Here is a 25,967-nt window from a genome sequence, read left to right as displayed (position 1 = left end):
CTGGCCCCTCCGGAGGTGAGGGTCTGTGGGGAGCTGCGGAGGGATGGAGACGCTAATGGTGGGGAGGACAAACCCCTTCCTCCAACCTCCACAGCCGCCTTCCGCTCGGCCTTCCCCCCGCTTCAGGCGGCCCAGGAGCGCCAGCTCTGCCCTTAACGGGTTTTCTGTGGGCGGAGTGGGAGCCGGCACCGCTCGTCCCGGTCCCACGCGTGTCCGCCGCGCTCCGCACCGCACCGCTGCGCTCCCCGCCGGCGCCGGCACCGCCCCCTCATGAATATTCTAATCAGGAGGGCGGGGGAGCGCGGGGTGGGGCGGCCTATGCTAATCGCAGCTGCTGATCGCTGACGCGCCATCACACCACGCGCCGCCGCGGCCGCCGATTGGCCGGCGGCGACCTGGTCTCATTGACAACAAGCCGCGGGGGTTGCGCGCGCCGCCGCCGTGGCGGCGGCGGGCAGGTGGGGGCGGGGCCGCCGGCCGGCCGGGGCGGCCCAAGATGGCGCGGGGTCGGCGGCGATCGCCGGCAGCCTCCGCTTGAGCGCCCGAGGCGGCGGCAGTGGCGGCGGCAGCGGCGGGGGTTCATGCGCCGGTGTGCCCGGGCGCGGCGGGCCCCTGCGCAATGGAGGGCGGCGAGCTGGGCGTGGAGAACATGGAGAGCCTGACCGAGCTGGGCGACGAGCTCACCCTGGGCGACATCGACGGTGGGCGCCGCGGAAAGGGAGGGGAAGGAGGAAGAGGGGGGGCGGGGGTGGGGGAGGCCGCTCCTCGTGTGGGTTCCCCCACGCGCGGCGGGGGAAGGTGTCGTGCCTCCCCGCGTGGGTCTGGGGGTGCTGGTTGGTGCCCGGGGGGTGGGGTGGTTCGTGGGTCCCTCTGCGTGGGGTGGTGTTGTCCCCCCGCCCCCGCGTGGGGAGTGGGAGCGCAGGGTGGCCGCACCGGCTTGGCCCTGCTGCGTGGGGGTGCGGTTCCCACGCGATGTGGGTTTTTAGCGCGTTGTAGGGGGTGAGCGGGGAATCCCCCCCCCGTCCCAGGTGGGTGAAAAGCGGGGTGCGGGGCGCGTCCCGGCGGGCAGGGCTCGCCTGGTGAGCGGCCACGCGTGTTTCCCCGCACGGCGCGGGCAGCTGATGGCCAGCCCCGCCTGAGGACCGCTTTTGAGCGGCTTTCGTGGGGCTGACCCACCCCGGGGGGGGGGCGTCGAAGCAGTTACTACAAGAAGCTGCGTGGGGGTGGGGTGGGGGGTCCGAGCCCCCGCAGCCGTCGAGCCTTTCCTCCCACGCGTGGCCGCTGCCGGCACGGGAGAGGGTTGGAGAGAGCAATTAGCTTGTCCCTCTGCTCCTGCCTCAGACTCATGGGGCAGACAGCGCTGCTCGGGGTTCCCCTCGTGTTTCCTCGTGGTTCTCTTACAGTCAATGATAAGGGATTGCCGGAGCTCTGCTGCCACTCGTGCCTGTGGGAGGTGGCCGTGCCTCCTTGCCCTCCTCCACTAAAACAGGTGTAACTGCTTAAATCCTACCCCCCCTTTTTTTGTACCCCTCCCATGTCACCCTAAAACTTCACGGCATCGACACCAGCGCTCAGGCCCACGAGAAAATCCCCTTTTTCCGCTGATGCGCAGCAAAAAAAAAAGTGCCCGTGCATGACACCTCATTTAGTATTTCCCAAACGGCTGCTGAAAACCCATTAAAAATGTAATTTCTTGATGAGCCCTGCCATAGGCTGGGGATGGGGACCTGGCTGAGCTGCCCTGCTCTGCAATCCCAAACACAGCCCGGCTTTGGGAGGTGGTGCCTGAAGCATCCTTGTTTAGCAGTTGGGAGATAAAATTAAACTAGTGCTTTTACGTTTCTAATTGCGATTGATTTGCAGTGTAGCTAGGGGCAAGATTTATACCTTATTTTTTCTTTATCGTATGCAAAAGAAGAATATACCTTGTGAGAACATACAGGGCTTAGTTATCACTCATAAAGTTGCCGGTGCTAATCGAAAGTGGTGTTTGCTCGTGTTTAAGCACCACGTAATGACTTCTTGGGATCCACGCGGAAACAGAGACGAATTGTGATGGAGCCGGAGCCGGCTCTGAACTGAGGTGTGCCCAGGGAGGTGTGATTCAGAGCGATGAGTAACTTCGGAGAAGGAGCTTCGCCTTTTCCTGGGGGCGGGGGAGGCATATGACAATCCTGCCTTTTTTTTTTTTTTTTTGTGCTCCAACATGGATTCATCTCGGGGTTTGAAATTCCACATGGGTTTTTTGATTTAGTTTTTAAGTCTCCTTGTTGGCGGGTCTCGGCGTTCTCCCATTCTGGCTGAGGGACCCCTCACCACCTCCCACATGGCTTTAGATTTTCCATGGTGGAGGATGCACACTGACTGCTCTGGGATGTCGGTGCTCACCGGGGCCTTTCTGCAGGACGGGGTGTGACAGTGGTCCAGGGGTTCCTGACGCTGAGCCGAAGGCGTCTGCTTCCTGCCCTGGAGCTCCTCTGCTGGCACCTTGCTGCTGGCTGGGCAGCGCCGGAGAGCGAGGTCCGAATGGGTCGTGGCTGCGAAGCACATCTGGGTTTGGGGTGGAGGGGTTGTTCCTGTCAAGTTTGGGATCTCAGGACCTTTGTGTTTCTGAGAGCAGCCGCTGTGCAGGCTCTGAGCCATCGCCTGGCAGAGGCGGCCCCGGCCCCAGCCGTTGCCTATCTGCCAGGGGTCTGGGCGCTGGGCTGATACAGGCAGCAGAAGTCCTCCTCAGTGGGCTCGGTTTCGTAACGCCTTGTTGACATTTTTTAGCCTTGGGCTGGGCCGGGATAGTTTTCCACCGTAATGTCTCGCTCCGTGTTTGGGGCTGTGGCCTCTTCGGTACCCGGGGTGCGGGTGGTCTGGTGACGATGAGTTTATCACCCAGAGCTGTCCTCCAAAAGCACCCGAGCTTTTGCCCGGTCAGCGTAGATGCTTGCTCTGTTCTCTGTGTAGGTGAAGGTGCTTTAAAAGGCAGAGTTTTGGGGTTTGGGCGTTGCTGTTTCTCCTGCTTTTTATTTTTCTTGTCTTGCTACTAGGGAAGCTCTTGGGCGCTTTAAAAGAGGTGGGTTTGATCTAATTCTTTAATCTTCAGACTTTTTGCATTTAGTCGAAGTTAAGTCTGTGATAAAGATGTGATTTAACTTTTGAGAGCAAGAGTAGGGTTTTTTTAATAAGATACTAAATCTGCTGTGTCAAACGCAATGTTCTTTAAAACACAGTACTTGAAATTTGGCTCTTAACACTGGAATTTGCTCTTCTAGAGCAAATCTCATCCAATTTATGTTTATTCCCCACTTGCAGTAGTGAAATGGCAGTGCTATCGAATGAAGAGCCCGAGAAGTACGTAGTTGGGATTATCAAGTTTTATAGTGTTGGGGGTTATTTGGGATGGTCTTAGCTGCAGTCGGTTGGAGAGTGAAAAGCTGCTTAATATCCATCTAAATGTTATGCAGAAGTGTTAATCTTTAAACAGCCCTCCTTGCTCTGGGAATGTTTTGTGAAAGTTTACTGAGGCATTGCATAAAAAAATAAAAAAATAAAAAAATCTTTCATTCATCTAGTTAAAAGCGGAGACAAAGGTTTGGTCCAGCTGGTCCCTGAGGGTGGCCGCTGCTCTGTGCCGGGGGAACCGCGTGTCCCCACTTAGTGCTGGGTTATAAATAGGTCAGGAGGACACATCTCCCAGGCTCTTCTGTCCAACAGACTTGAGTTCTCGAGAGCAATGGTCATGGTCGATGCTTAAATATGTGTGAGGGTGTGGAGAGATTGCTGCGGGAAGAGAAGAGGCGTAATATCATAGAAATACCGTAGAAATCTGGTAAAACATTTCTTAAGGGAGCAACAAGCTTGGAGGATGATCCCTTTGCTCTGTCTCGGGAGTGTCAGACAAATTAATTGGATTGTGTGTGGGTGGCATTTCGGAGAAGATTGATAGCTCTTTTATCGCTGGGACAATTTCCACAGCAACATTTCATGAAAAGTTTGCTTCTTTGAACCCCCTTCATAAACCACAGCAGCATCATCCTTTGGGTTTGTGGATGAGAGCGCTCCTGGTGTAAGGAGCCCTTTGCTATATTTTTTTCTATAGATCAGAAATCTATTTTCTACTTTCTAAACCCAAATTTATTATTTGATTATATGCCCTCCATTATGTTTCTTCTTCCTGCTTCCAGAATATAAATCAAAAGAAGACTTTCAGAAAACCATGGAAGAGCCTGTGTGGCATGGGCAGATCCTGGGTTTGGGAAGGATGTCTGACTCCTCATGCCACCGCCCGCACACAGATTGGGGGAAGCGTTCGGGTAGCTTAAGGTGCATAATTGGATTAAATTGGATTAGACGGAGGGAAGAGGAAGCTTTGCTTATGAACAATGATCTCTTGGTTGTGAAATTTTTTCTTCTCTGGTGGAGAGCTATAGCGTTGCGGTAGGAGCCTCTTGATGTGGGCTGATAAAATCTTGGAGAAGGTGGGATGGAGAGGAACTGCTGTGCAGTGATTGCAGGCAGGGGATAAATAGGCAAAAAAAACCCAAAAAGTTATTCTGGTGGTTTAAACACATATATGGATTTCTCCTGCTACAATCCTATGAAGTGTTGTTTTCCTTAGTTGTTTTTCCCAGTTTCTGGAACACTTGAAAGCAAAACGAAGTTAAGATGAATTATTTTCCCATTTCTTTATTTTCCAGATGCTTAATGGGGCAGGAAGGATAGGGGGTTTGAAAGCACCCCAAAAGTTGGGTGGGAGAACGGTTAGTGCTGGAATTGCGGAGGTGCTTGGCTTCTTCCTTCTGCAAGGATTAGATTGGAGCAGTGCTGGAATGAGACTCTGATTTTAAATGTGTTGGAGATGGCTTTGAGTTCTAGTCTTTGCTTGGACCTTACAGTCTGGGAAGGTCTTGTAGGAGGGTCCTGCCTTTCCCCCTGAAGAGCAGCAGCACCCTGCTGCTGGCCACCTCTTGGGTGTCTCTCTGGAGATGATAGGTTGGTGTGATATTTTCTCTGGAGGTTTTGAAGGATTCAGAGCTCCCTTCTGTGCATGCACGCCAGCATTCGAGTCCTGACCTAATGGCGGGTGAAAAAGTATATGGGCAAGAAAACAGTGTTGAACGCCTTCTCTTCTGTTTTACAGAGATGCTGCAGTTCGTCAGTAACCAGGCAGGGGACTTCCCAGATCTGTTTTCGGATCAATTGTGTGGCACTTTCCAGGGCAGCAGCAGCGGCAGTGGTGGCAGCAGCAGTGGGACCCTGGAGCCGCAGTTGCAGCGGCCGTACGGCCAAGTGCAGCTCCAGCCCTTCCCAGCGCCCCCTGCCTCCCCCCAGCTCCAGACCCTGCCAGTCAAAGCGGCGCAAGCAACACCTCCGGCCCCTCCGCGATCGGCCCCTCTCCTTCAGCCCCGGCCCCCGCTCCAGCCTCAGCTCCAGCAGCAGGCCGTGATGATCACGCCGACATTCAGCTCTGCTCCCCAGACCAGGATTATCCAGCAGCCAGTGATCTACCAGAACGCGGCCACGAGTTTCCAAGGTAGTGGTCAGGGTCCTCAGGCTGCGGGTGTGCCTGGTGCGCTTGTAATAAATGGTGTTGGTGTTCAGACTCCAAAAGCATCCTCAGACTCCACAAGCCTGACCATCCTTTTCTTGTGGTGTTGCCTGTGGGGTGTCCCTTCTCCTGCCTGTGCGGCGTTGGAGTTGGGGCGGTGTGAGAAACTGTCATAAACGAGATCTTAAGTCTTCTTGTAACCTCTTGCGATAGTTGTCATCTGTCTTCTATTATGGCCTTCTCTCCTATGGATCTTGGAAGGCTTGAGAAAAGTATGTCTAAAAAATGGTTGTGCTCAACGCTGTCCTCCCACTGATGGGTGCAGTAGGCAGATCCAGTCCTGAAGCTCCAGTCTGTCCCATATGACAGTCCGGAACGAAGGCACATTTTAACTACCCAACTCTGAAGTGCAGTACTTGTCCTGAGTAGAGACACTTGTAGGGATATTTAACGATGACCGGATCTTCCTTTGTGAATGCCGGTTGTCTTCATCCTCTTCAGCAGGTGTTGATTCTTTACATGATAAATAGGATCCTAAGGTCCACCAAGATCGGCAGGAGTGGGCAAGTGCTGGTTGGATGTACTGCGTAATGTCACTGAAGTAACGAGTCCTGTGCTCTCAGACCAAAGGTTTTTGACTTTATTATCTCTGTGCCTCCTGGAAAGCTGCTATTCTAGGTGCAGCGTCCTCTTGCAGCAGGCACCAAAGGAGCTGGAAGCTTCCCAACGTGTGGGATGTGTTAAATGAATGCTGCCTACTGAGAAGCATTGGATAGAAGAGGAGTGAAGCTATGAGCGTTTGCAGGCTTCAGAAGGGAGACCTGTGTCTCTGTGCTATTCCTGACATCTCTTCTGCTTTTCAGTTCTCCAGCCTCAAGTCCAGAGCCTGGTGACGTCCTCCCAGGTTCAGCCAGTTACCATCCAGCAGCAAGTGCAGACTGTGCAGGCCCAGCGAGTGCTAACGCAGGCTGCCAACGGCACCATACAGACCTTAACGCCAGCCACAGTCCAGACGGTCACTGCACCACAGGTCCAGCAAGTTCCAGTAAGTAAAAAGGCGGAGTAATACAGGGATCCAGCAGCAGAAGAAATTGCCTTTGCGGGTCTGGTCTCTTGGCTTGCCAGGGAAAGGTGGTGAAGCTTGTAGGGCTGGCGGTCCTGCCTAGAATTGCTTTGGCACAAATGTTTTCATGTGAGAGGTCTTTCTAGCCAGCCTGTGTTCCAGAAGCATTTTACTTCATGCGAGTCATGCGTGAGAACTCCTGTTGTGGGCCATGATGTGACTTCCAAGTAGCAGGCAACGTTCAGAAACCGTTTTCACTAAAACACCTGCATAACTAAACTCGGTCTAAAATATTTTTGTAACTCAGTGCTGCCAGACTGAATTGGAAACCTTACTTGAATGAGCTTTCTTTGACTTCTACCTGCTTCTTTGCAAGTCCACCACTTCTACCATGTCTTATAAGGGCCAGCTAATACCAGAATGTTTTCTTCAAATTCTTCTGCCACAGTTTCTTTGATCTTTTTGCTGCTACGGTGTCATGTGATTTTGTTTTAAAACATACACAAGAGTGAAAAAATCTTGTGTATCTTTGTATTAGATAAAAACATTTATGGCTGGGGGAACTCCCTCAATATGACAAAGTTGCTCTGGTTCAGTTGTACTGTGCTATTTATAGTGCTCTCTGTATTTGAGAGTCAACGAGGTATTTGAAAAACTAAGAGCAAGCTGTGTTATGGCAAAATAACTTCCAGTTGGTTTTGATCTGCTTGATGCTCATGGTACAGATCCTTTCGGTGAAACTGGAGGAGGGGAACGCTACTACAGGTATCTGCCAAAGCAGGCTGTCCTAGCCATGTTAGACTGAGTACTCAACCAGTTAATGTAGAGAGCTAATTATAGGTGTAATTGGAGAGGGGGAGGGAGCTTTTCCATCAGCTCTTTTGTATTTTTACCTACTTGTTTACTTCTGATGACTGATTTGAAAACCAGTGTCCCGGTGGTTCCTCTGCTCCCTTCCCTCCAGCACTGTTCAGACTGTCTCATGGTCAGAGTTTGCATCAGGGGCTGACAGAAGCCATCCTGGTGGTGGATGGTGAAGGAAACACTCGCCGTTCTCTCTTGCTATCTACTGCGATGTAAAGTTACAACTCTGTCATCGCTTACCTCTGGCTACTGAGATCAGCAGAGCAATATGTGCCGACTCTCCCCTTCACCTGTAACCCTTTTCACCCTAGGTTCTGGTCCAACCTCAGATCATAAAAACGGACTCCCTTGTCTTGACAACCCTGAAAGCGGACGGTAATCCCGTTATGGCTGCAGTACAGAACCCAGCGTTGACTGCACTCACTGCTCCCATTCAGACCACAGCTCTGCAGGTACCGTATGGATGTTCTTCTTCTTTCCCTCTCCTCACTGACATCCTTTCCTCTTAACACAAGGAAGAGTTTTGGGCTTTAGTATTCTGCAGTGGTGCAAACAGGAGGGGTTTTGAGGGCTGCTCTAGACTTATCCAGAGGGAGTAATACCCTGTTTCTGCCAAGGCTAAACACACAGATTGTACTTTTTTGGCAGCCTCCCATGGTCAGTAAGCAAAGACCAAGGGCACGTTTCTATTTACCTTTTTCTGGTATTACAAGGAGAGGAATATGACCTAAAAATTCCACCCGGTTTTTAACCTCTGGAAGATACTTGAAACTGAAAGCTAACTCGCTCAGAATACCTGTGGAACTTACTTTCTCCTTTCAGCAGTGTCTAATTAGCAGTATGTTGAATGTGAAAAATAATTGAGCTACTTCTCAGAGGGCATTTGTGGTGAGGATTCAGTATAATCATTGGACATGGCAGCTGTGCTTCATGGCCTCCACTTCTTATCAACTCGGTGAAACTTCTGCCCCCAAAGATGCGTTTATTACAATCTTGTACGTTCTGAACAGATATCTCTGTTCAAGTATTTACTGGGGCAAAGATAAACTTGCAAGTCTGGATTTAAGTTTTGACTTCTTTTGCATAGCACGGTAGGCTTCTTATGTGCTTGTTAGCAGCCACGCTAAAATCTTCAATTAATCTGCTTGCTTTTAGGTGACGCTTTCACACAGAGGCTTATGTGATTGTGTCCGTGTGAGATACAATCTGAAGCATTTTGAACACATTGAAATTTGGTGGAAATTAGCCAAGGAAATTTGTAGGAGTTGAATTCCCTTATTTTCCAGTTACACCTTGAAGTGGAACTAAATTAATTTATAATATCCCAATTAGAAGACTTTCAGAGTGGAAAATGTTCCTAAAGTTGCTCACGGCTAGTTTATTCTTATTTATGTTAGTCTGGCTTTGGACAGAAATAACTGTTCCTCTCCGTAACCACTTCCCTGATCCTTGGTGTGCTTTAGAGAACATGTGTACTCTTCTCAGCCTTATTTTGCTGGGTTAGGCAGGCTAAACCTTCTTTACTCCAACTGTCTTAGAAGCCCTTTTGTACAACTGTTCTTGTGGGATTCGTCGTCTTTGATTGCAGAGTATATACTGCTTTAGTTTGGTGTGAGTGGTCTGCTGTACACCTAGATGCCCGAGTTTGAGCTTTTCATGCCAGTGTATATCACTCATTGCCTTAGTTCCTCATCTTAAGGCATTTTTATAGGTTAAGTTTCTCCCCCCCCCCATTTAATCAAATTTGAATCAACTGCATCACTCAAGCCAAGGTTTGTTTTTCCATAGTTGGATCTTTTCTAACATTGCTGTTACCAGCTTGGAAATAGCATTGCTTGTTGCTGATTTGATGACTTGTCCACGGAAAAGGTGGATTTGGACAATTGGGGTGTAAGGACTGTAGGAGCAACAAAGAGCCTTGGTCTGTTTCTCTGTTTAGTGGATGAAAAGAACATGGTATCAGTGGAAGAGTGGTGATGCTCTTGGAGAACAAGAGATCTTAGTCTGCCTTGACCAATGTTGGAGGCAGAGTGGCAAACTTTTCCTGTGCTGCTGTGCCAATGCCCGTACCAGCCAAGGAAGATGGGAGGAAATTGGCGTGCCTCTTCTTTTTCTGAGCTGTACCAACTTTCCCTGATAATTCCGTTGTTTACTCCTTTTTCTTTGACCATCATAAACCTTACGTAAATTGGCTGACTGCTTGTGACACTTGTTGCGCATGGTCTTTGTAGACCCTCGTTGGGAGCAATGGGACCATTTTGACCACAATGCCGGTGATGGTGGGGCAAGAAAAGGTGCCTATCAAACAAGTTCCTGGGGGTGTCAAGCAACCAGAACCACCTAAAGAAGGAGAGAGGAGAACAACTCACAACATCATTGAAAAGCGTTACCGGTCATCCATAAATGACAAGATCATTGAGCTGAAGGACCTTGTGATGGGGACAGATGCCAAGGTAAAGATGTGGAATAAGAACAAATCTAGTGTCATAAATAGTTTGTGTTCAGGTGCTCATTGCTCTACCAAATGAAGCGGTTGGGTACCTGTGACTGTATGCGCATTGGGATATGTATTGGGATAAGACTGTTGAGTAACCCTTGTGCGATGGAAAGCTGGGCAACTGTATTCAGGAAAGGTCACCTGTAAAATGATTATTTTACTATGCTAGTGGTATTGCTTCTTGAAAATAAGCTATACCTTGTGCGTTTGTACTTATGTTAGGTGTAACTTAAACGGACTTTCTAGGTAGAATATCCAAGTGGATGCTTTGATAACTGCCAAACCAGAGCTTGCTTAATTTATGTTTCCTTTTCTGTGTGACTGCAGCAGGGATGAGGATTTACAGAGCTCTCCAATGTGTTTCCTTCAGATACGAGTTGTAAAAACTCCTGCTCGCTCAAGTAATAAAAGCTTTCTTGCACCATGTCTTCAGGGTTATCCTATTCACTTCACCTTGTGCTGGCAGAGCAGGGAATAGTATTTTTGATACCTTGCATGGTCTCCATACAAATACGTGCACTAGTGAAGTCGCCTCCTGTTGCTGGGTGGAACTGGAAGCTTTCATTTTAGAAGTGTTGGTAATGTGCAGTGGCTTCATAGTTCCTTGGGCTTATGTTTGTAATCTCTGCTGGAAGCAAATATTTTCATAGGGATGGCCAAGGTACTGAGGCACAGAGAGAACCACTTATCTCAGAATTAAACAGTGAACGATGGTTAACAAACAGCAGCTTGTTCCATCCCAGAAGAGAGCCACTTCATTTCAAAACTATGGTGCTTTCAAAGGACTATTTCTGGCTGAAACCCAAATGTGAACTCTGTTGTAATTTGGATGTTAATCTGTTTCCATTGTAATATTTTTACAAGATCTTTGAGAGAACCCAGTCCTTGTGTGTCTTTCAAAGTCTGACACCTTGCCCCGAGTCTGCCCTGCTATTAGTTTCTCTGCAGCTGCTGAGTGGTCCTTTACACTGTTTTCTTTATATCACCACATGACACAAAGTGTTGTGGTATCCCTAGAAGCAGGAGTAACCCTTTGACGCTGTTCATATAAACTGCTTTCTGTATGTCTTAATTCCTTGCAGATGCACAAGTCCGGAGTCCTGAGAAAAGCTATTGATTACATTAAATACCTACAGCAGGCCAACCATAAGCTGAGGCAGGAGAACATGGTTCTGAAGCTGGCTAACCAAAAAAACAGTAAGTTGTGGAGACTGTGCAGCCAGGGGGAGGCAGTCAGTGTGAACGTAGGATGCTTCTTGCAGTTTCTTATCCTTAACAGAGGTAGATAACATGCACGTTGCATCAATAGTGGCCAGTGTTACTCCGAGTGACAGAGCCAATCTGAGCGACACTGGCAGGATGCAGGATCGAGAAACATGTACATAATGCTCTCTGATTTTTGCAGAGCTGTTGAAGGGCATTGACCTAAGCAGTCTGGTTGACAATGATGTGGATCTGAAGATAGATGACTTCAACCAGAACGTGCTGCTGATGTCTCCTCCAGCCTCTGACTCAGGGTCCCAGGCTGGCTTCTCTCCCTATTCCATTGATTCAGAGCCAGGAAGCCCACTGCTTGATGATGCAAAGGTATTTGTGACTTCAGTTGTCAAATTCAAGGCATCTACTTCAGGGATATGTAAGGGCCAGAACTTAAATTCTCCTAATTCTCAAGAGTGGAACCAGCGGATATCTGGCAAGCAGATCTGTAGGGATCAGAGGTCCTTTGTAAGGACGAGGAAGGCGCAGGGGTGTGTGTTATCTTTTCTTAAATGGTTGAGACTACTTCCTGAGCTGGATTATCTGAGCCATACCTTAGCTGCTAGAAGAACTGTACTTAGCCTTCAGCCCCTGTAGAGTCTCTGTGGAGTTACAGTGCATGTTCATGACCCAAAGAGCCCTTGGCTTTCCAGGGATATATATGTCCAGTGAACAAAGCAGGGGAACTTGGAAATGGATGATGACATCAGCTGTGATTAACAAGACCATAAGTAACCACAGTAGCAGAAGGCTGTTAGCTGTCTTCAGCTGACAGGTTTGTTTTGTGGATATCGCCGAAGTAGTGGATCTTCTGGGAGATTCTCAAAAGAGTAAGGGCACTAAAGGTTAATCCTAGCCTAAACCAGGGATCCAGTTAGTGATAACTGAAATGACTGGGAGCAAAAGGAAGGTGTAGGCACTCAAATACTTCAGTCTTATCTTACTAAGCTAGGAAAGCTTCACTGGAGTTCTTGCTGATCTTGATCTTAACATGTTTTAAAATTTGCTTTTCTGTTTCTCCTTCTTCCCTACCCCTCCCTTGGCTTAAGCATTTTTTTTCTACGGAATGGTAAGCAATTTTTTTCTCCTCTTACTTTTCACTTGTATTCCTTTGAAGGTTAAAGATGAGCCTGACTCTCCTCCTGTGGCCCTTGGTATGGTGGATCGCTCTCGAATACTCCTCTGTGCTCTCACATTCCTTTGCCTTTCCTTCAATCCTCTGACATCCCTCCTGGACGCCCGAGGAACCCCGGACCCTGACAGCCTGGTGCGCCATGGCTCTGGCAGGAACGTGCTGACCATTGAGTCAGGTAACGAACTGGAATAGTTTGGACCACAGAAAGGGGACAGGCTTACATGCTCTCCCTAAAGACCATCTCCAGCTGTGACAGCTGCAGGTCACGAGGTGGACAGTTGGTGTAATCTAGTAGGATCGGTTTGTGTGTTCAGGGAGTTGTGCGACCTTTGTTTAATGGTTGGGGAGGGGTGGTAACCGCAGGGCTGGGCGTGGGAGGAGAGCCAGTCCTGAGTGCTTTGACACAGTTCCAGTTTACATCCACATCCCGCGTTGTTCTTGAGCAAAACCAGCCTTTGCTCAGCATGCTGCGGTAGAGGGGGCACCTGCTGGTAGCCCAACAGCCTGGGCTTTTGGGATAGACCCTTGAAAAGTAGTTCAGAGTAAGGGGTCCTCCTGTCCTCACTGGTCTTTGAGGCATGTTCACTTTATATTTGTTTTTAAGGTGAGTGTTTTTTTTTTTTAAAAAAACCTTATTATTGAAGTAATAGGTGAAGAATTACTTCAGAAATGCAGTTGCTATAGGGTCTTGCCACTGGCTTGTTCAATATGCTTATTCCATAATATTCATAGTTTAGAGTACTGTAGCTTAGGGGAGGGCAGGGGATTCTGTAGGCATGCTGTCATTTCCCTGACTGGTAAGTATGCTTCCTCAGTGTTGCTTTGTCAACTTAATTAAGACAGGAAAAATGACACTGAGGTATTGAATACCTGCGGGTGCATTGGATAGTTTTCCTGGAGTGCTTTGTATTCTGATTTTTTTAAGAGCTGACTCAGTTTTTATAAATCAGTCTTGTAAAAATAACCGTTTTTCTTTGGTTGGGAATGTTGTAGCTTGGAGTTAGATGGAGAACTGTTGATACAGGTGTTTCCTGATTGAAATGTAGTCTTTGCAAAAGTTGATACCACATGTGGCAACCGTAGCGAGACATCCTTTTGGGTCTGTGCTCATCCTGTTACTAGGCTTTCAGAGTCCAGATTAACTTTTTAACTTTCCTTCTGGGATGCCCATTGCAGATGCAGGTGGTTGGTTTGGCTGGATGATGCCCACGCTGATCCTGTGGCTTGTGAATGGAGTGATTGTACTGAGCGTGTTCATAAAGCTCCTTGTGCATGGAGAGCCGGTGACTCGGCTGCACTCAAGGTCATCAGTCACATTCTGGAGGCATCGCAAGCAAGCAGACCTGGATTTGGCACGGGTAAAGTTGCCTTGTCATTTTGCATCAAACGCATCTTCTAGGAGGGGGAGTGGGTAAATGTGGCCTAGTGAGGCAATGGCTCGGCACTTGCAAGAGCAAGGTGTTCCTTGAGTGGATTATCCTGTCTGATTTCAAAGGAGCTGGTGCGAGGTTGTCTTGAGCAGATTGCCATCCTCCCTCAGCCAAAATTAGCGAGGCATGGACGTCAGCGTTGGAAGAGGCTTCTAACTTCTGTCCTTGTTCCTTGTTGCTGCATCTTGTAGCAGTCTTTGGCAGCAAGGTCTTGGGTTTTGTCCAGAATTTGGCCTCTGCTGTGTCTGTCTGCTGTCCTTCAGCTTCTTGGAAGTCTTCTCCACTGTTGAGGCAACATTTAGCTTTTGATATGGGGACCATGAAACTTCCATGTTGTTTGAGAAGGCAGGAAGCCCCTTTCACCTAGTGCAAATGTGTCTCCCAGGCAGTGCAGGGTCTGAACTATGTGTGGAAGGAGATGTGTAGGGCCAGATTTGAAGCTGGTGTAAATTGCCTTCACGTTTAGCTGAGTAAAGTCAACATAGTCCCAGTAAAGGTCTTGTCCTAGCTTGCACATGAGTTTGTCTTGCTCCCAGTGCCAAAGAGGTCCCAAAGTGTCTCTGTGATGGTGCTTTTTGTTGTTGAACCTTTTGCCATGTTATTTGCAGGGGGATTTTACTGCAGCTGCGTCAAACCTGCAGACTTGCCTGTCAGTCCTCGGCCGAGCGCTGCCGGCTTCCCGCCTGGACTTGGCCTGCAGCCTGTCCTGGAACGTGATCCGCTACAGCCTGCAGAAGCTGGCGCTGGTGCGGTGGCTGCTGAAGAGGACTTCTCATCAGTGGCGGGCAAGGGAGGCCACTGCAGGCTTCGAGGACGAGGCCAAAACCAGTGCTCGGGATGCAGCTCTAGCGTATCACAAGCTCCATCAGCTCCACATAACAGGTAGGAGCAGAGGTGGCAGATCTGCTGTCCTCGTTTTGCCGAATGAGGAGGCTCATAGCTGATCCTGGGGGATACAGGGAGACCACTATGGCCTCCTTCTTCTAGGAGGGTTGCTGTTAGGAATTAGCCTGACAAATTTCAGGAGCTGCTTACTAAAACACAACAGGTTTGTGCAATGAAAGAGCTCTGTAAGAACAGTCAAAGCAACAGCAGTATATTGAGTTACGTGTTCCTGAGCCTGCTGAAGTGGCTGAGAGTCCCATACAGCAGTTGATTGAGTCCAGTCACTTTTTGCTGCTCTTAAGGGCTTGTTTCATCCCTATCGCTTGGTAAAGTGATGTGGGAGCAGGGGCTGGGGTTAATTGCTGGAAGAATTTAAATTTCGGAAGCTGTGTAGAGCACAGATTGCCAGTTGGTGTTGATATGCTTTGAAAACCTGGGTGTGTGCACATGTACTAAGGAAGTGCTTGAATGTTCCTTGTGAATGGTTGTTTTTGCCACTTTCTTGGCAAACCAATTTGCAACATTAATAGGCTCCAAGCACATCAGAAATCCAAGCTAAACTTCCTTCTGCCTAATCATGCTGTGTGAATTGCTGCTATGCCACCAGGGATAAGTACTTGTCCTTAATACTGTCTGTGTAGGTACAGGTGTGGACTGCAAAGGAGTTCAGTTTTAAGATAGCGATGAATATAGTGAGACAAAATTTGCTGATGATTTTATCCTAACTGGTTTAGCTATACAAGGCTGTCTCGCAGAAGCAAAGCTGTGGATGCCAGCCTTGGTATCTGTGGAGGGAAGACTCAGGGTTGTTCTGTTCCCTGAATCATAGGCATACAATAATGTAAACTTCTCACGTCAGCAGGTTCTTCTTGTCTCTTTAGGATAGTAGCCCTGCAAATCATGGAAGTATTTAGTAGCTGGTACTACTGCATTCAAAATTAACCCTTTTCCTTTCCCTCCTGGTGCAGGTAAACTTCCCTCCAGCTCAGCTTACTCAGGCTTGCACATGGCCCTGTGTGCTGTGAATCTGGCTGAGTGTGCAGAAGAAAAGATCCCACCCAGCACAATGGCAGAAATCCACCTGACGGCTGCGGTTGGCTTGAAGACTCGCTGTGGAGGCAAGCTTGGCTTCCTGGCGGTGAGTTGTCTCCTCTCCCATCACACCTCCAAGCAAAACTCTAGGAAGGTCTGCAAGCTGGCATTTCCATAGCTCAGGGCATCTGCTAGCGCTGCAATTACAATGTGGCTTGCAATTATGATATGAGCTGTAATTATGGTATGACCTTTGTCTTCGGTGGTGTGTCTCTTTCCCTGGGTGCTGTTCTCAATCTTAGCCTCTCCTTTCCCCAGAGCTACTTTCTAAGTCAGGCTCAAAGCCTGTGCAGCTCGGAGCGGAGTGCCATTCCTGATTCGTTGCGTTGGTTGTGCCACCCCCTGGGACAGAAGTTTTTTGTGGAGCGAAGCTGGACAGTGAAGTCTGCTGCGAAGGAGAGCCTGTACTGCACCCAAAGGAACCCTGGTGAGAGCTGCTTGTGTCCCAAGTGCGTGACTTCCCAGTGCTTCAAGCCTGGTGGTCTCTCCACCTCTGGGACAAAAGCGGGTCTCTTGTTTGAGAGCTTACTCTTCTCTGTCTGCCCTGCTTGTGGTCTTGATGGGCGAGAGGGGCTGTGGAGCTGAGAGATGTCTCCTCAGCCTGCAGAAGCTGGCTTGCTTCCCTTTGGATACTGTTGTGTGTCGTCCTGCTTGTGTCTTTATATGCTGGAACACAACCTGGATGTGGCCCTGAATGTCTTGGGGAGGGTGACTTCGGGGGTAATCAAGGTTTGTGGCTGGAGTGCCAGAGGGATGTTTGGCCAAGGGCTGCAGCTTTGTTAAATAGATTAAAGGGTTAAAAAGGCCCTGAAAACTTAGTGTTTAGAAATCTTTGCATTAATTCCTCAAGAATTTACCTCTACTGCTCTTCTTGCTCCTACATTTTGACTGTCCTTTTTGGTTGTATTGGGAGATGTTTATCACTGTATGCAAGTGAAATGTTTTGGGTTTTTTTTCTTCCTCTCTAGCGGATCCTATTGCACAAGTTCATCAGGCGTTCTGTGAGAACCTGCTAGAGCGAGCGGTGGATTCACTCGTGAAGCCTCAGACTAGGAAAGAGATAGCAGGACAAGAGGAGGAGGAGCCATGGTAAGCTTATGTGTTGTGCTGGGGACTGCTTGCCGCAACTTCAGGCTCTGAGGGAGAGCTCAAAACCGTTGACTGAGTGCACTGGGGCAAATTGAGCGATTAGTCCTTATTAAGGACTTGAAATGACAACATTGGTCTGACCACCGCAGCTTATTACATGGGTGAGCTCTCCCTCTTCCTATTAAAAACTCTGAAGTCAAAGGTGAAACTTTGACTGTCAACGGGTGTGACAAGGATTTCTGGTTGATTCCTGAACAGGATGGATGGCGCTTTCTCTACTGACAAAATTTAATGATTAGGAACAGGAAAATTAGTGTGCACCTTACACTTCTATAGACCAGAACCTATGTCCACAGTTCTAAGAGCGTGAAGGTCCGGCAGGTTGGAGAGTGACCTCACTGGCTTGCCGCCTTATGCATGAGAGCGGTCCTTTAACTGAAGTGCCACGTTTACCAGCAGTGAAAAATCAAACTGACGCGTGGCAAGAGGGGGAGAGGTGATGTTGGCCGAAATGGTCATTGGCCTCTAAGCTCTGTGATCAAATGAAAGGGGCCAGTAGGTGGGAACTGGAGCGGCATTTTCTACTGAACCGGATCCAGCTCTTTCCTGGACTCCCTAGGAAGCAGAGCCCCAGCCTTTGCCAGCAATTCTGCGCTGTTTCTAGCTGATCTCCAGATAAGCTGGTGCCAGGCAAATGCTCTACAAATACATGAGAAGCTCTGTAAGGATCCTGTCCCCAAAAAGTGTGGGTAAAAGCCTCGCATGGGAAGATAACCCAGTTTCCCTACCTACGTAAGGAAAATAGTACACGTTTAGCTTTATTTTCAATCTCACGTCTGTTTTCTAGCTTTGTTGCAGAGGGTGAGCAGCAGTTCAGTCTAGTTGCTTGCACAGTACAGATGCTTGTGATCAGAGGCTGCTGTTGATGATGAGAGAAGGTAGCAGGATTTGTATAAGCGAGGTGGATAGTCAGTATACTTGTGGAAGGTTGTGCCCTGGTGGGAAGGACTGGCTTTAGTAACACAGCAAGCCTTCCCCTGCCCCCGGGGATAGGAGCTCATGGATCTTCCTCTGTAGCATGCCCCAGGAAGTCAGATTGTTGCTGCCTATGCTGCTTTCTCTGACCAACACTGTGAACGTGTTATCACTTGCATTCATGTGTATTTGCATATATGCAAATAGTCACAGAAATGTTGTTCAGCCTCTTCTGGAGGCAGTGATAGAAAAGGACCCTGTAATCAATGTGTAGCATGCGTCACGTCCAGTATCTCTGTATGTGAGGTGAGATGGCTGGGGGTCGACTCTAGTTCTGTACTGGTCTCCTTGCATGGGGAGATGTGAGGCTGCTCCTCCCTCAGCATCTGTCTGTGCGCTTCTGCTCTCGAGGAGATCTCTTCGGTCTGGTAGTGTTGTGTTACTTGTAGAGCTTGAACTTTCTCCTGGCTTAATGGATCAACATTGTTTAAAAATGCCTTGTTACTGACGAAAAATGCCTTTAGGCTTTCGTATCTCCTGTTTGACAGCATAGCGAAGGTGTACCTTGCTTCTTGTTTCAGCGAGTTCTCCGGTGCCATGGAGTACCTGAAATTGCTCAACTCTTTCTTGGACTCCATGGGAAGTGGAGCCCCACCCTTTGCCAGCAGTTCTGTGCTCAAGTCCGCCCTGGGTAAGTCTGGCAGAACCGAAGCTCTCCCAGCTGCAGGAACTACTGCTGATACGTGTACCCTTGCTCCCTGCCATCTCTCAAACTCCAGGCAAGGAGAAATGCGGTGCTTGGAGTGAGATTTGATTGATGAGAAGCGGCACACCACAGTGTGGTATGGTGGCGCCGACTGGAAGAGGGTGGTTGGGAAGGCTCGTAAATTCAGCTGTGTGTTGTAATGCTGTCCGGGTGGGACTGCTGTTATTTGTATTGTTGGGCACATGCCAAGGTGAACTCTGTGCCCTCACCTGAGAGGTTGCTCCTGGCAATGCAAAGGGAGAGGAAGGGTGCATTGTATAAAACCAGCATAGCAGTGTTGCAGTTGAGGTACTGGAAGTTGCGTTTTTTTTTCCACTTAATTACCTATTGGACCAAATACAGGTTGACCTCACTTTCACAGCAGCTGTCATGTATATTCCTCAATCTCCAGAGACCTACAACCTCTGCTATAGACAAGGTCTGGGCATCTATTGGGAGGCGCTTGATTTGGTCCCTTGGGGTGTATTTTTAGTGGGTTAACAGGAGCTGTAGACTCCCTCTGAGCTATGCGCTCATCTGGGCTTGGCTGGTAGCAGGCTGCTGGAGTATTTGTCTTGCTTGGTGTTGGTACAGACAGCACCTGGCAGCTCACTGGGATGCTGCTGGAGCTGTAGACACAGACTGTGCTGTACCTAAAAATGCGTAGAGCAAACATAGAAGGGAAACTAGATACTTCTTTTTCAAGGGATTATTTTTTTGTATAGGGGGAAGCCTGTATTTGGGTCAATATTGTCATGAAATTTAAAAGCAGCTCAGAGTAGCAGACCTATGTCCTTTTGCCCTGGATAGACTTTGGGCAGTTTTTGAGGGGATGTTAAATAATGAAGGAGGTGCTACGGGGAACCTGATGTTTTAATTACGAGCTTGCTGGTGATTAGTGCCAAGGCACAGTTTATACAAAGAAAGTTGTTTCTTTGGGTTGGTGAGTGGACATCCTTGTCAGGAAGGAATTCAACAGATTTCTGGACAAGTAGATGGAGTAAGTTCTTGTTGACAAGGTACAAACTCGGCACCCAAAACTCTGCAGTCAGATGCAGGGTGTTTGCAAGTCCCTTTGTGTTCCTGCAGCGCATTTCAGCATTCAACCAGACAGCTGCATTCCCATGGGATCAGTTTGGGCTCGTTAGCGTCGAGCTTGGCAGAAGGCATTGGCAAGGACACGTGACACCTGCCTGCTTCTCCGAGTGGGAAAGAGCTGGGTGTCTTCTCCTGGGTTGCAGCTTGTGATTCTGTTTCACAGGCCCCGATGTGGTGTGCCGATGGTGGTCAGCAGCAGTGGCTATGGCAATCGGTTGGCTCAGAGGGGACGACGCAGCTGTGAGGTCGCATTTCGCAGAAGTGGAGCGCATGCCAAAATCCCTGGAGATGTCAGAGTGCGTAGGCCTTGTACGACTTTCAAACCCCTGCTCCTTCTAAACAGGAGCAGCTCTTCCACCAAATCCTGTCCTGTGGGCTACCCCTACCTGTGCTCTAGAGTCGCACGTCTCTTGTGTTCTGGGATGCAGTAATGCACCGTGCTCAGAAATTGATGTGTAGATCAAGGCTTGCAGGCTGATACTAGATTTGTGGACTGGAAGTGTCAGAATTGCTTCTTTAGGGATGTCTTCCAGCTTTGTTCTAAGTGCACAGCCTCCTGCCTTCCAAAATCAAACAACAGAACTCGCACACTAATGAAAAGGCTAGTGTGACCATCTTGGTTCTTTTGCATTAAAGCTTCTTAGCCAGTTTCCTTCCATTTCTCTGTGCAGTCTGTGTAGGTGAGGAACAATTTTCATCTTTTCTCTCTTAAGAAATTATATCTCTGCTCCTGAAGATGGAAAAATGAAGGCTGATGCCAGTTGCTGCTTGAGCTCAGCTCCTGGCGCTGCCCTGTGGCAGCATGACATGGTACTGCTTGAAAGCAGCACTTGCTTTCTCTTTCAGGAATGCCCTGGTGAAAGCCACCTTCTACGTGTGTAAAGCCATGCAAGCCTCGCTGTCTGGGAAGGCAGATGGACAGCAGAGCTCCCTGGGTCACTGCGAGAGGGCCAGCAGTCACTTATGGAATAGTCTCAACATGACCAGCGGCGTCTCCAGCACCGTCCTCAACAACGTAAGAGCTATAAACCCCAGGATAACACATAGTCTGTCTTGGGTGTAAAGTTGGTCTTGCTGCAGGCGTGTCACTTCCCCATTGTATCTGCATTCCCCATCCATCCTGTGTCTGATGGGAGTAGAGGGGAAACTTTCTCCCTTTCCTTGCAAAGGGCATTGGCATCTTCCTGCCTCTGCTGTATGAAAGAGCAGAGCTGCAAGTACAATATCATTTCCCTGGGCATGGTCTCAGATAGCTGAGCTCTCGCTCCTCTTCTGCCAGTAGCTGTCACCCCTTTCTGGTGCTTTGACCACTTCGAATTTGGCCTATGGAAAGCATCCATCTCTCCGTCCTCCAAATTAAGTTGCTGACACCTGTAAAGCAGGACCTCATTAAGTCAAGTCTCCTGTGTTTTGGGCAGCCCTCAGGAGCGTTTGAACCCTCTACCGCAAAAGTGGGACTGTGCCGTGCTATTCCTGCGTTTGTGTGGGGCTTGTTTCTCTTCTTTCCAGGATTACCTAAAGCCGGAGCTTCCCTGCATAGCGTATGGGACACAGTTCTAGTCCCTTCTGTCGCTCCTGGGTGGCAGCTGTAGTGCATTGTAGTTGCATTGCATGTTGTGGCAGTAACTGTGCAATGTTTCTGCAGTGCAGTACAGAGGCACTCTCCGCTTCGGCAGAGCGGGTACAGTCCCCTAAGAGCAAATAGGACGGCGAGCGATGCTAGGGGGCAGCAGCAGATGGGGAAAAGGGATTTGGGCGGCCGCTGTGGGCTCTGTCAAGACTGCCTGTATTTTTCTCTGCAGGTAGCAAGGCAGTCTTTGCTGTTTCCCACTAGTTATTATCACCGATTGGGCCAGAGAGCCTTTGTAGAACGCTGGGGCATTGCGGGTGCAATATCCCCTTGGCATGTCTTGTCTGGGGTGGGGTCAGGGTCATCCTTGTGGAGGTGTCGTCTCTCCCGGAGGAGACAGCCGCTCCGTGGGCACAGCCTGGTGCTTGTTCCTTAGGCTGGACCTCTCGGTGCCGGGCCCTGGAGACACTGCTTGGGCAAAAGGCGAGGTCCTTCTTCCTTGGGTGCATCGTGATGGGGGCAACTCAGCTGGGAGGGCTTGGGGAGCCCCCCTGGGTAGGCAGGAGGTGCCACGGCCGCCCTCCCACGGGCCATGTCGGCAGCTGTGTAGCAAATGGCCTGTTACTCGCCTGATGGGTTGTGTTAATAAGCGTGTGTGCCTGGGCCCCCCTGGCTCTTGCAGATGATCCAGCTGCTGGCCTGTGACTTGCTGCTCTCTCTCCGCACCAGCCTGTGGCAGAAGCAGGCGAACGCCAGCCAGGCCCTGGGTGAGACCTACCATGCCTCGGCCCCCGAGCTGACGGGCTTCCAGCGCGACCTCGGCAGCCTGCGCAAGCTGGCCCACGGCTTCAGGCCCGCATATCGCAAGGTGATGGCTTGGCTCCTCTGCTCACTCCACCTCTGGCTTAGCTATAGCCCCTTCCCGGGGCCGGGGGGGATTGATGGGAAAGCTGCGGCCCTTGGAAACATAGGGGGTGTGTGGGCTTGAGCGGTTTGGACACTTTGGGTGGGATGGTCTGCCACTAGCAACCTCCATGCTTTCTCTCGGTGGGTGATAAGGGAGGCTCTCCATGGGAGTCCGGTGCGTGTAGGGAGGTGTCCACCTCAGTTTCTACCTAGAAAACCATCAGCATGTCTGTATTGCCAAGGAAATACCATAGCATCCTGTCCCTTAACATGGCTTCAAATGGGGTTGGTCCCTCCAGGGAGGCTTCCTCAGCCATGTTGGCTCTGTGGGTAGCTGGGGGGTCAGATGCCTTCTGCACCTGTAGAGCACCAGGTGATTCTCTGGGGGTTTCCCCCCACCCTTCTGTTCTGTTTAGTCTATCTAGTTTTAAACCTCTTTAGAGGAAGTGTAGTCTAATACTTGCACAAGAGAGTAGTCCTGCTATTGTCCAAACTCTGGATTTCAAAGTTGGATGCTGTTACCAGATTGCTGCACCAGCAGCCTGGAGTGAGACGCCTGCCTAGGCCACAGCACCGGGGTTTGCTCTCCCGTTTTCCACCCTGGTCCTGCTCTCGTTCTTCCACCTTTCTGGGCCACTCAGAGTTATGTGTCAAATAAATGCTTTTTTTTTTTTTTTTTTTTTCCTCTTCATGGTTGCCCTGACCTGCAAATCCCCCAGAGACAGGTGGTAAGGTGAGGGAGGAGAAGTGGGTCTCTGTTGTTGTCAGAGACATCAGCACTCCGCTCTCAAAATGTGGTGGCTGAGGGATGACATGAGTTCAGCTGCAGCATCGCCCCCGAGCCAGCTCACCTCTCACCCCCGGTCCTGCCTTCCCTTCCAGGTCTTCCTCCACGAGGCCACCGTGCGCCTGATGGCGGGTGCCAGCCCTACCCGTACCCACCAGCTGCTGGAGCACAGCTTGAGGCGACGCACGCCCCAGAGCAGCAAGCAAGGTCTGTCCGGGGGCCTGGGCAGTGACCCACAGCCCATGGGGCTGGGAGGGGGCAGTGCTCGGGCAAGGGGGGGGGGGGGCATAGCTGCAGCCGACAGCATCTTCCCCATGTCTGAGGCTCAGGATAACGAGCTCCCATCAGCCTATAGCTCGTGATGATGCACTGTACAAGTTGGTTGAAGTGAGCTGCCAGCTCTGGACTGGAGGTGTTGGCAAATAGGTTGGAAAATGTTTGCCTTCATGCAGCCACGTGTGAGCAAAACTTGGCAGGCTGGAGTTCAGGGTGGTTGATGCAAAGGCAGAAGCCAGGAATCCTAATGTCACGTAGTAAAGAGACATGGTGCTGGCTATAAAGTGCTTTGAGGGGGTTAAGAAAATGGGCAGATGTGTGTGGGGGTGGGATGAGCCCTAGGAAGTGAAGTTAAAGGGACCGTCTATGTAGAAGACAGGATAGCCAGCTCCTGCCTGATTCCAGCTCAGACCGTTCTCCCCTGCCAGCGTAAAGCAGCTGTCTGGGGCTCTGCAGGGTGCCCCTTGCTCTTGGCACGTCCTGGGGGACACCAGCCAGGGATGCCTGTGCTAACTGGTGCCAGTCAAGGGCCTGCATGGTGGGGTTTCATCATGCAGGTGGTAGCTTCATCATAAGGTTTCTCTCTCCTCTTTGCGCATAGGTGAACTGGACACCCTGCCGGGCCAGAGGGAGCGAGCCACAGCCATCCTGTTAGCCTGTCGCCATCTCCCCCTCTCCTTCCTCTCCTCCCCAGGCCAGCGAGCGGTCCTGCTGGCTGAGGCCGCCCGCACCCTGGAGAAGGTGGGGGACAAGCGGTCCTGCAATGACTGCCAGCAGATGATCGTCAAGCTGAGCGGGGGCACAGCCATTGCTGCCTCCTAACGCTGGTGTGGGGCCGCCTTGTGCAAAGACAGCCCGGTCGACAGTCAGCCTGGACTTCCCTTCTTGAGCTTAAAACAAAAAAAACATGCTAGGTTAGGGCTGTGCCAGTGGGATTGCGATGGGGTGGGAGAGGGAGGGAGGGGTTTGTTTTTGTTTTGTTTTGTTTTTTTAACTTGCCCCAGGTTTAGCTTTATTAGCCCCCTCACTTATTCTCGGGCGCTGCAGCAGAAATCTGTCTAATTGTGGTTTTTGCGACTGTGCCTGGGGCTGTCGGGAAGTGCTGCCCCACCCAGAGCCCCCGTCCCTGCTGGGGGGAGAAGCCCACAAGCCCAAGGCATAGAGAAGCAGCACATCCCATGTCTGTCTTCAGGGGCATCTTGTTCCCTTCCCAAACACCTCTGCAGAAAGAAACCTCTGGGGAGGGCAGAGAATCTGCTCAAGCCTTGCCCCACGGGGCTGCTGGGGTCTGGGGCCATTCCTGGGAGAGAGGGGGAAGGCACCAGCTTTCCTAGAGTTGTCTGTCAGGAAACTGGAGCCCCCTAGACCCAACTTACAGAGGTGCTCTGGGAGTATTGCTTGGGGCCAGTACTGCCCAGCAAATTTCTCTACAGTTTTTATAAAGGTTTTTTATAGGAGTGTTTGTGGCTTTACAAATACGTAGGGAACGATGCAGCAGATTTCCCTTCTTCACTTCATGCATTTCCTTCCTGTGATCAGGGCTGCCTCTGTTTGTTTTGTTTTTTTTTTTTTTTTTGGCAGGGGGTTGGGTTTGGGGCAGCCTACAACAAGCAGAGCCTCATGGAAGGCTGGTGAGTCCCTGGTCATCTGGTGCCGGGTGGCAGCAGAGGTGGACTTGCAGCAACCTGCGTGATGGGTGACTGCTTCTCTGGTGCCTTTTTGTTAATGCAGAAACAATTTTTAGAAACAGTTTTTTATTTTACTCAATTCCCAGTCCCAGAACTTGTCTTAGGTGTTTCTCCTTCCCTTTTCCAACTGCTCAACAGCTCCTGAGCTCCTGCAGGGACTGGGAGGCACTGGCTCAGGGTGTGAGTCTCCCAGCTCTGTTACCATGGCTATTGAGAGCAGTTTGACTTGCAGGTGTTGAATCGCCTGTGACTTTCCAAGAGGGGGAGGCGGATCGGGGACAGGGAGGGAACGGTTTGCCCTCTTTCTCTCTGCCTTTCCTGTTGCATCTCTCCAAAGAAGTGTGAAGCAGTTGCCCTCTCACAGGTGTAAATGTGGAAACGAGCCTTTGGTGGGCAGGCATCGCTGTTTCTCCCTGCGTGTAGCTGGTGTGTGCTCCGTGTCAGCAGCTAGAAGCACTTAGATACAGGCATCAGCCCAATCCTGTCCTGTCCCAGTCAGGCCCATACAGCCTGACCGGCTCCTGCAAAATTGGAACTTGAGCTGTTTTGCAAGAAGCTTCTATGTGTGTCCAGCTTTTGCAGGGGGGCATGAGAGCTTGAGCTCCTTCCAAACTGAGGGGAAAAGGATGGAGGCTTCTTGTCTCGCTCTGCATGGGGTCTTTTGGGGATTTCATGTGCTGCAGGAACTGAACACAAGTAATGCTAGCACTAGAGTTGCCTGGCTTCAACAAGTTGGAAACTTGGACCAGGAGAAAGCTGTGCCCTAGAAAATCCCATTCGCAGTGACCCTTTGCCATAGCTGTAAACAAAAGCATGGGGACCAGAAGACACTTCCCTCCCTCCCCTGCTTTATTTGGGGAATAGCTGGTGAACCCCCAGGCTCAATGGCCAGCAGTCTGTGTAATTGGAGGAGAGCTCATCCTTTGAGGGGCAGAGGTTGCTCTCCCATGTCTGCGATGAGCAAGTACCCTAAGCATGCAGAACAGCTCTTGGGTTTGGGTGGGTTTTGGTTGCCCATCCCAAGTTTCCTAGCTTATCAGTGATCCTATTTCAGGGAGCAGATCGCATCCT

At 50.2% G+C, this 25,967-nt stretch overlaps 1 protein-coding gene across 1 annotated transcript; it reads left to right on the top strand.

The window, feature by feature from the left end:
• Window positions 1–510: 510 nt before the first annotated feature.
• Window positions 511–24,079, top strand: SREBF2 (sterol regulatory element binding transcription factor 2). Its single transcript, XM_082483340.1, has 19 exons — window positions 511–701; window positions 5,132–5,524; window positions 6,403–6,584; window positions 7,778–7,918; window positions 9,698–9,919; window positions 11,046–11,160; window positions 11,369–11,550; window positions 12,338–12,530; window positions 13,532–13,713; window positions 14,394–14,667; window positions 15,639–15,808; window positions 16,021–16,189; window positions 16,731–16,851; window positions 18,408–18,517; window positions 19,833–19,965; window positions 20,516–20,684; window positions 21,922–22,107; window positions 23,028–23,139; window positions 23,810–24,079. Exons 1-19 carry the CDS (start codon window positions 620–622, stop codon window positions 24,028–24,030), a joined length of 3,357 nt encoding a protein of 1,118 aa, XP_082339466.1. The 5' UTR covers window positions 511–619; the 3' UTR covers window positions 24,031–24,079.
• The last annotated feature ends 1,888 nt before the right edge of the window (window positions 24,080–25,967 follow it).

Source organism: Vanellus vanellus (assembly GCF_965231255.1).
Source record: "Vanellus vanellus genome assembly, chromosome: 1".
Taxonomy (NCBI): domain Eukaryota; kingdom Metazoa; phylum Chordata; class Aves; order Charadriiformes; family Charadriidae; genus Vanellus; species Vanellus vanellus.
The sequence above is the reverse complement of the archived record's forward strand: the minus strand, read 5'-3'. Positions and strand labels throughout refer to the sequence as shown.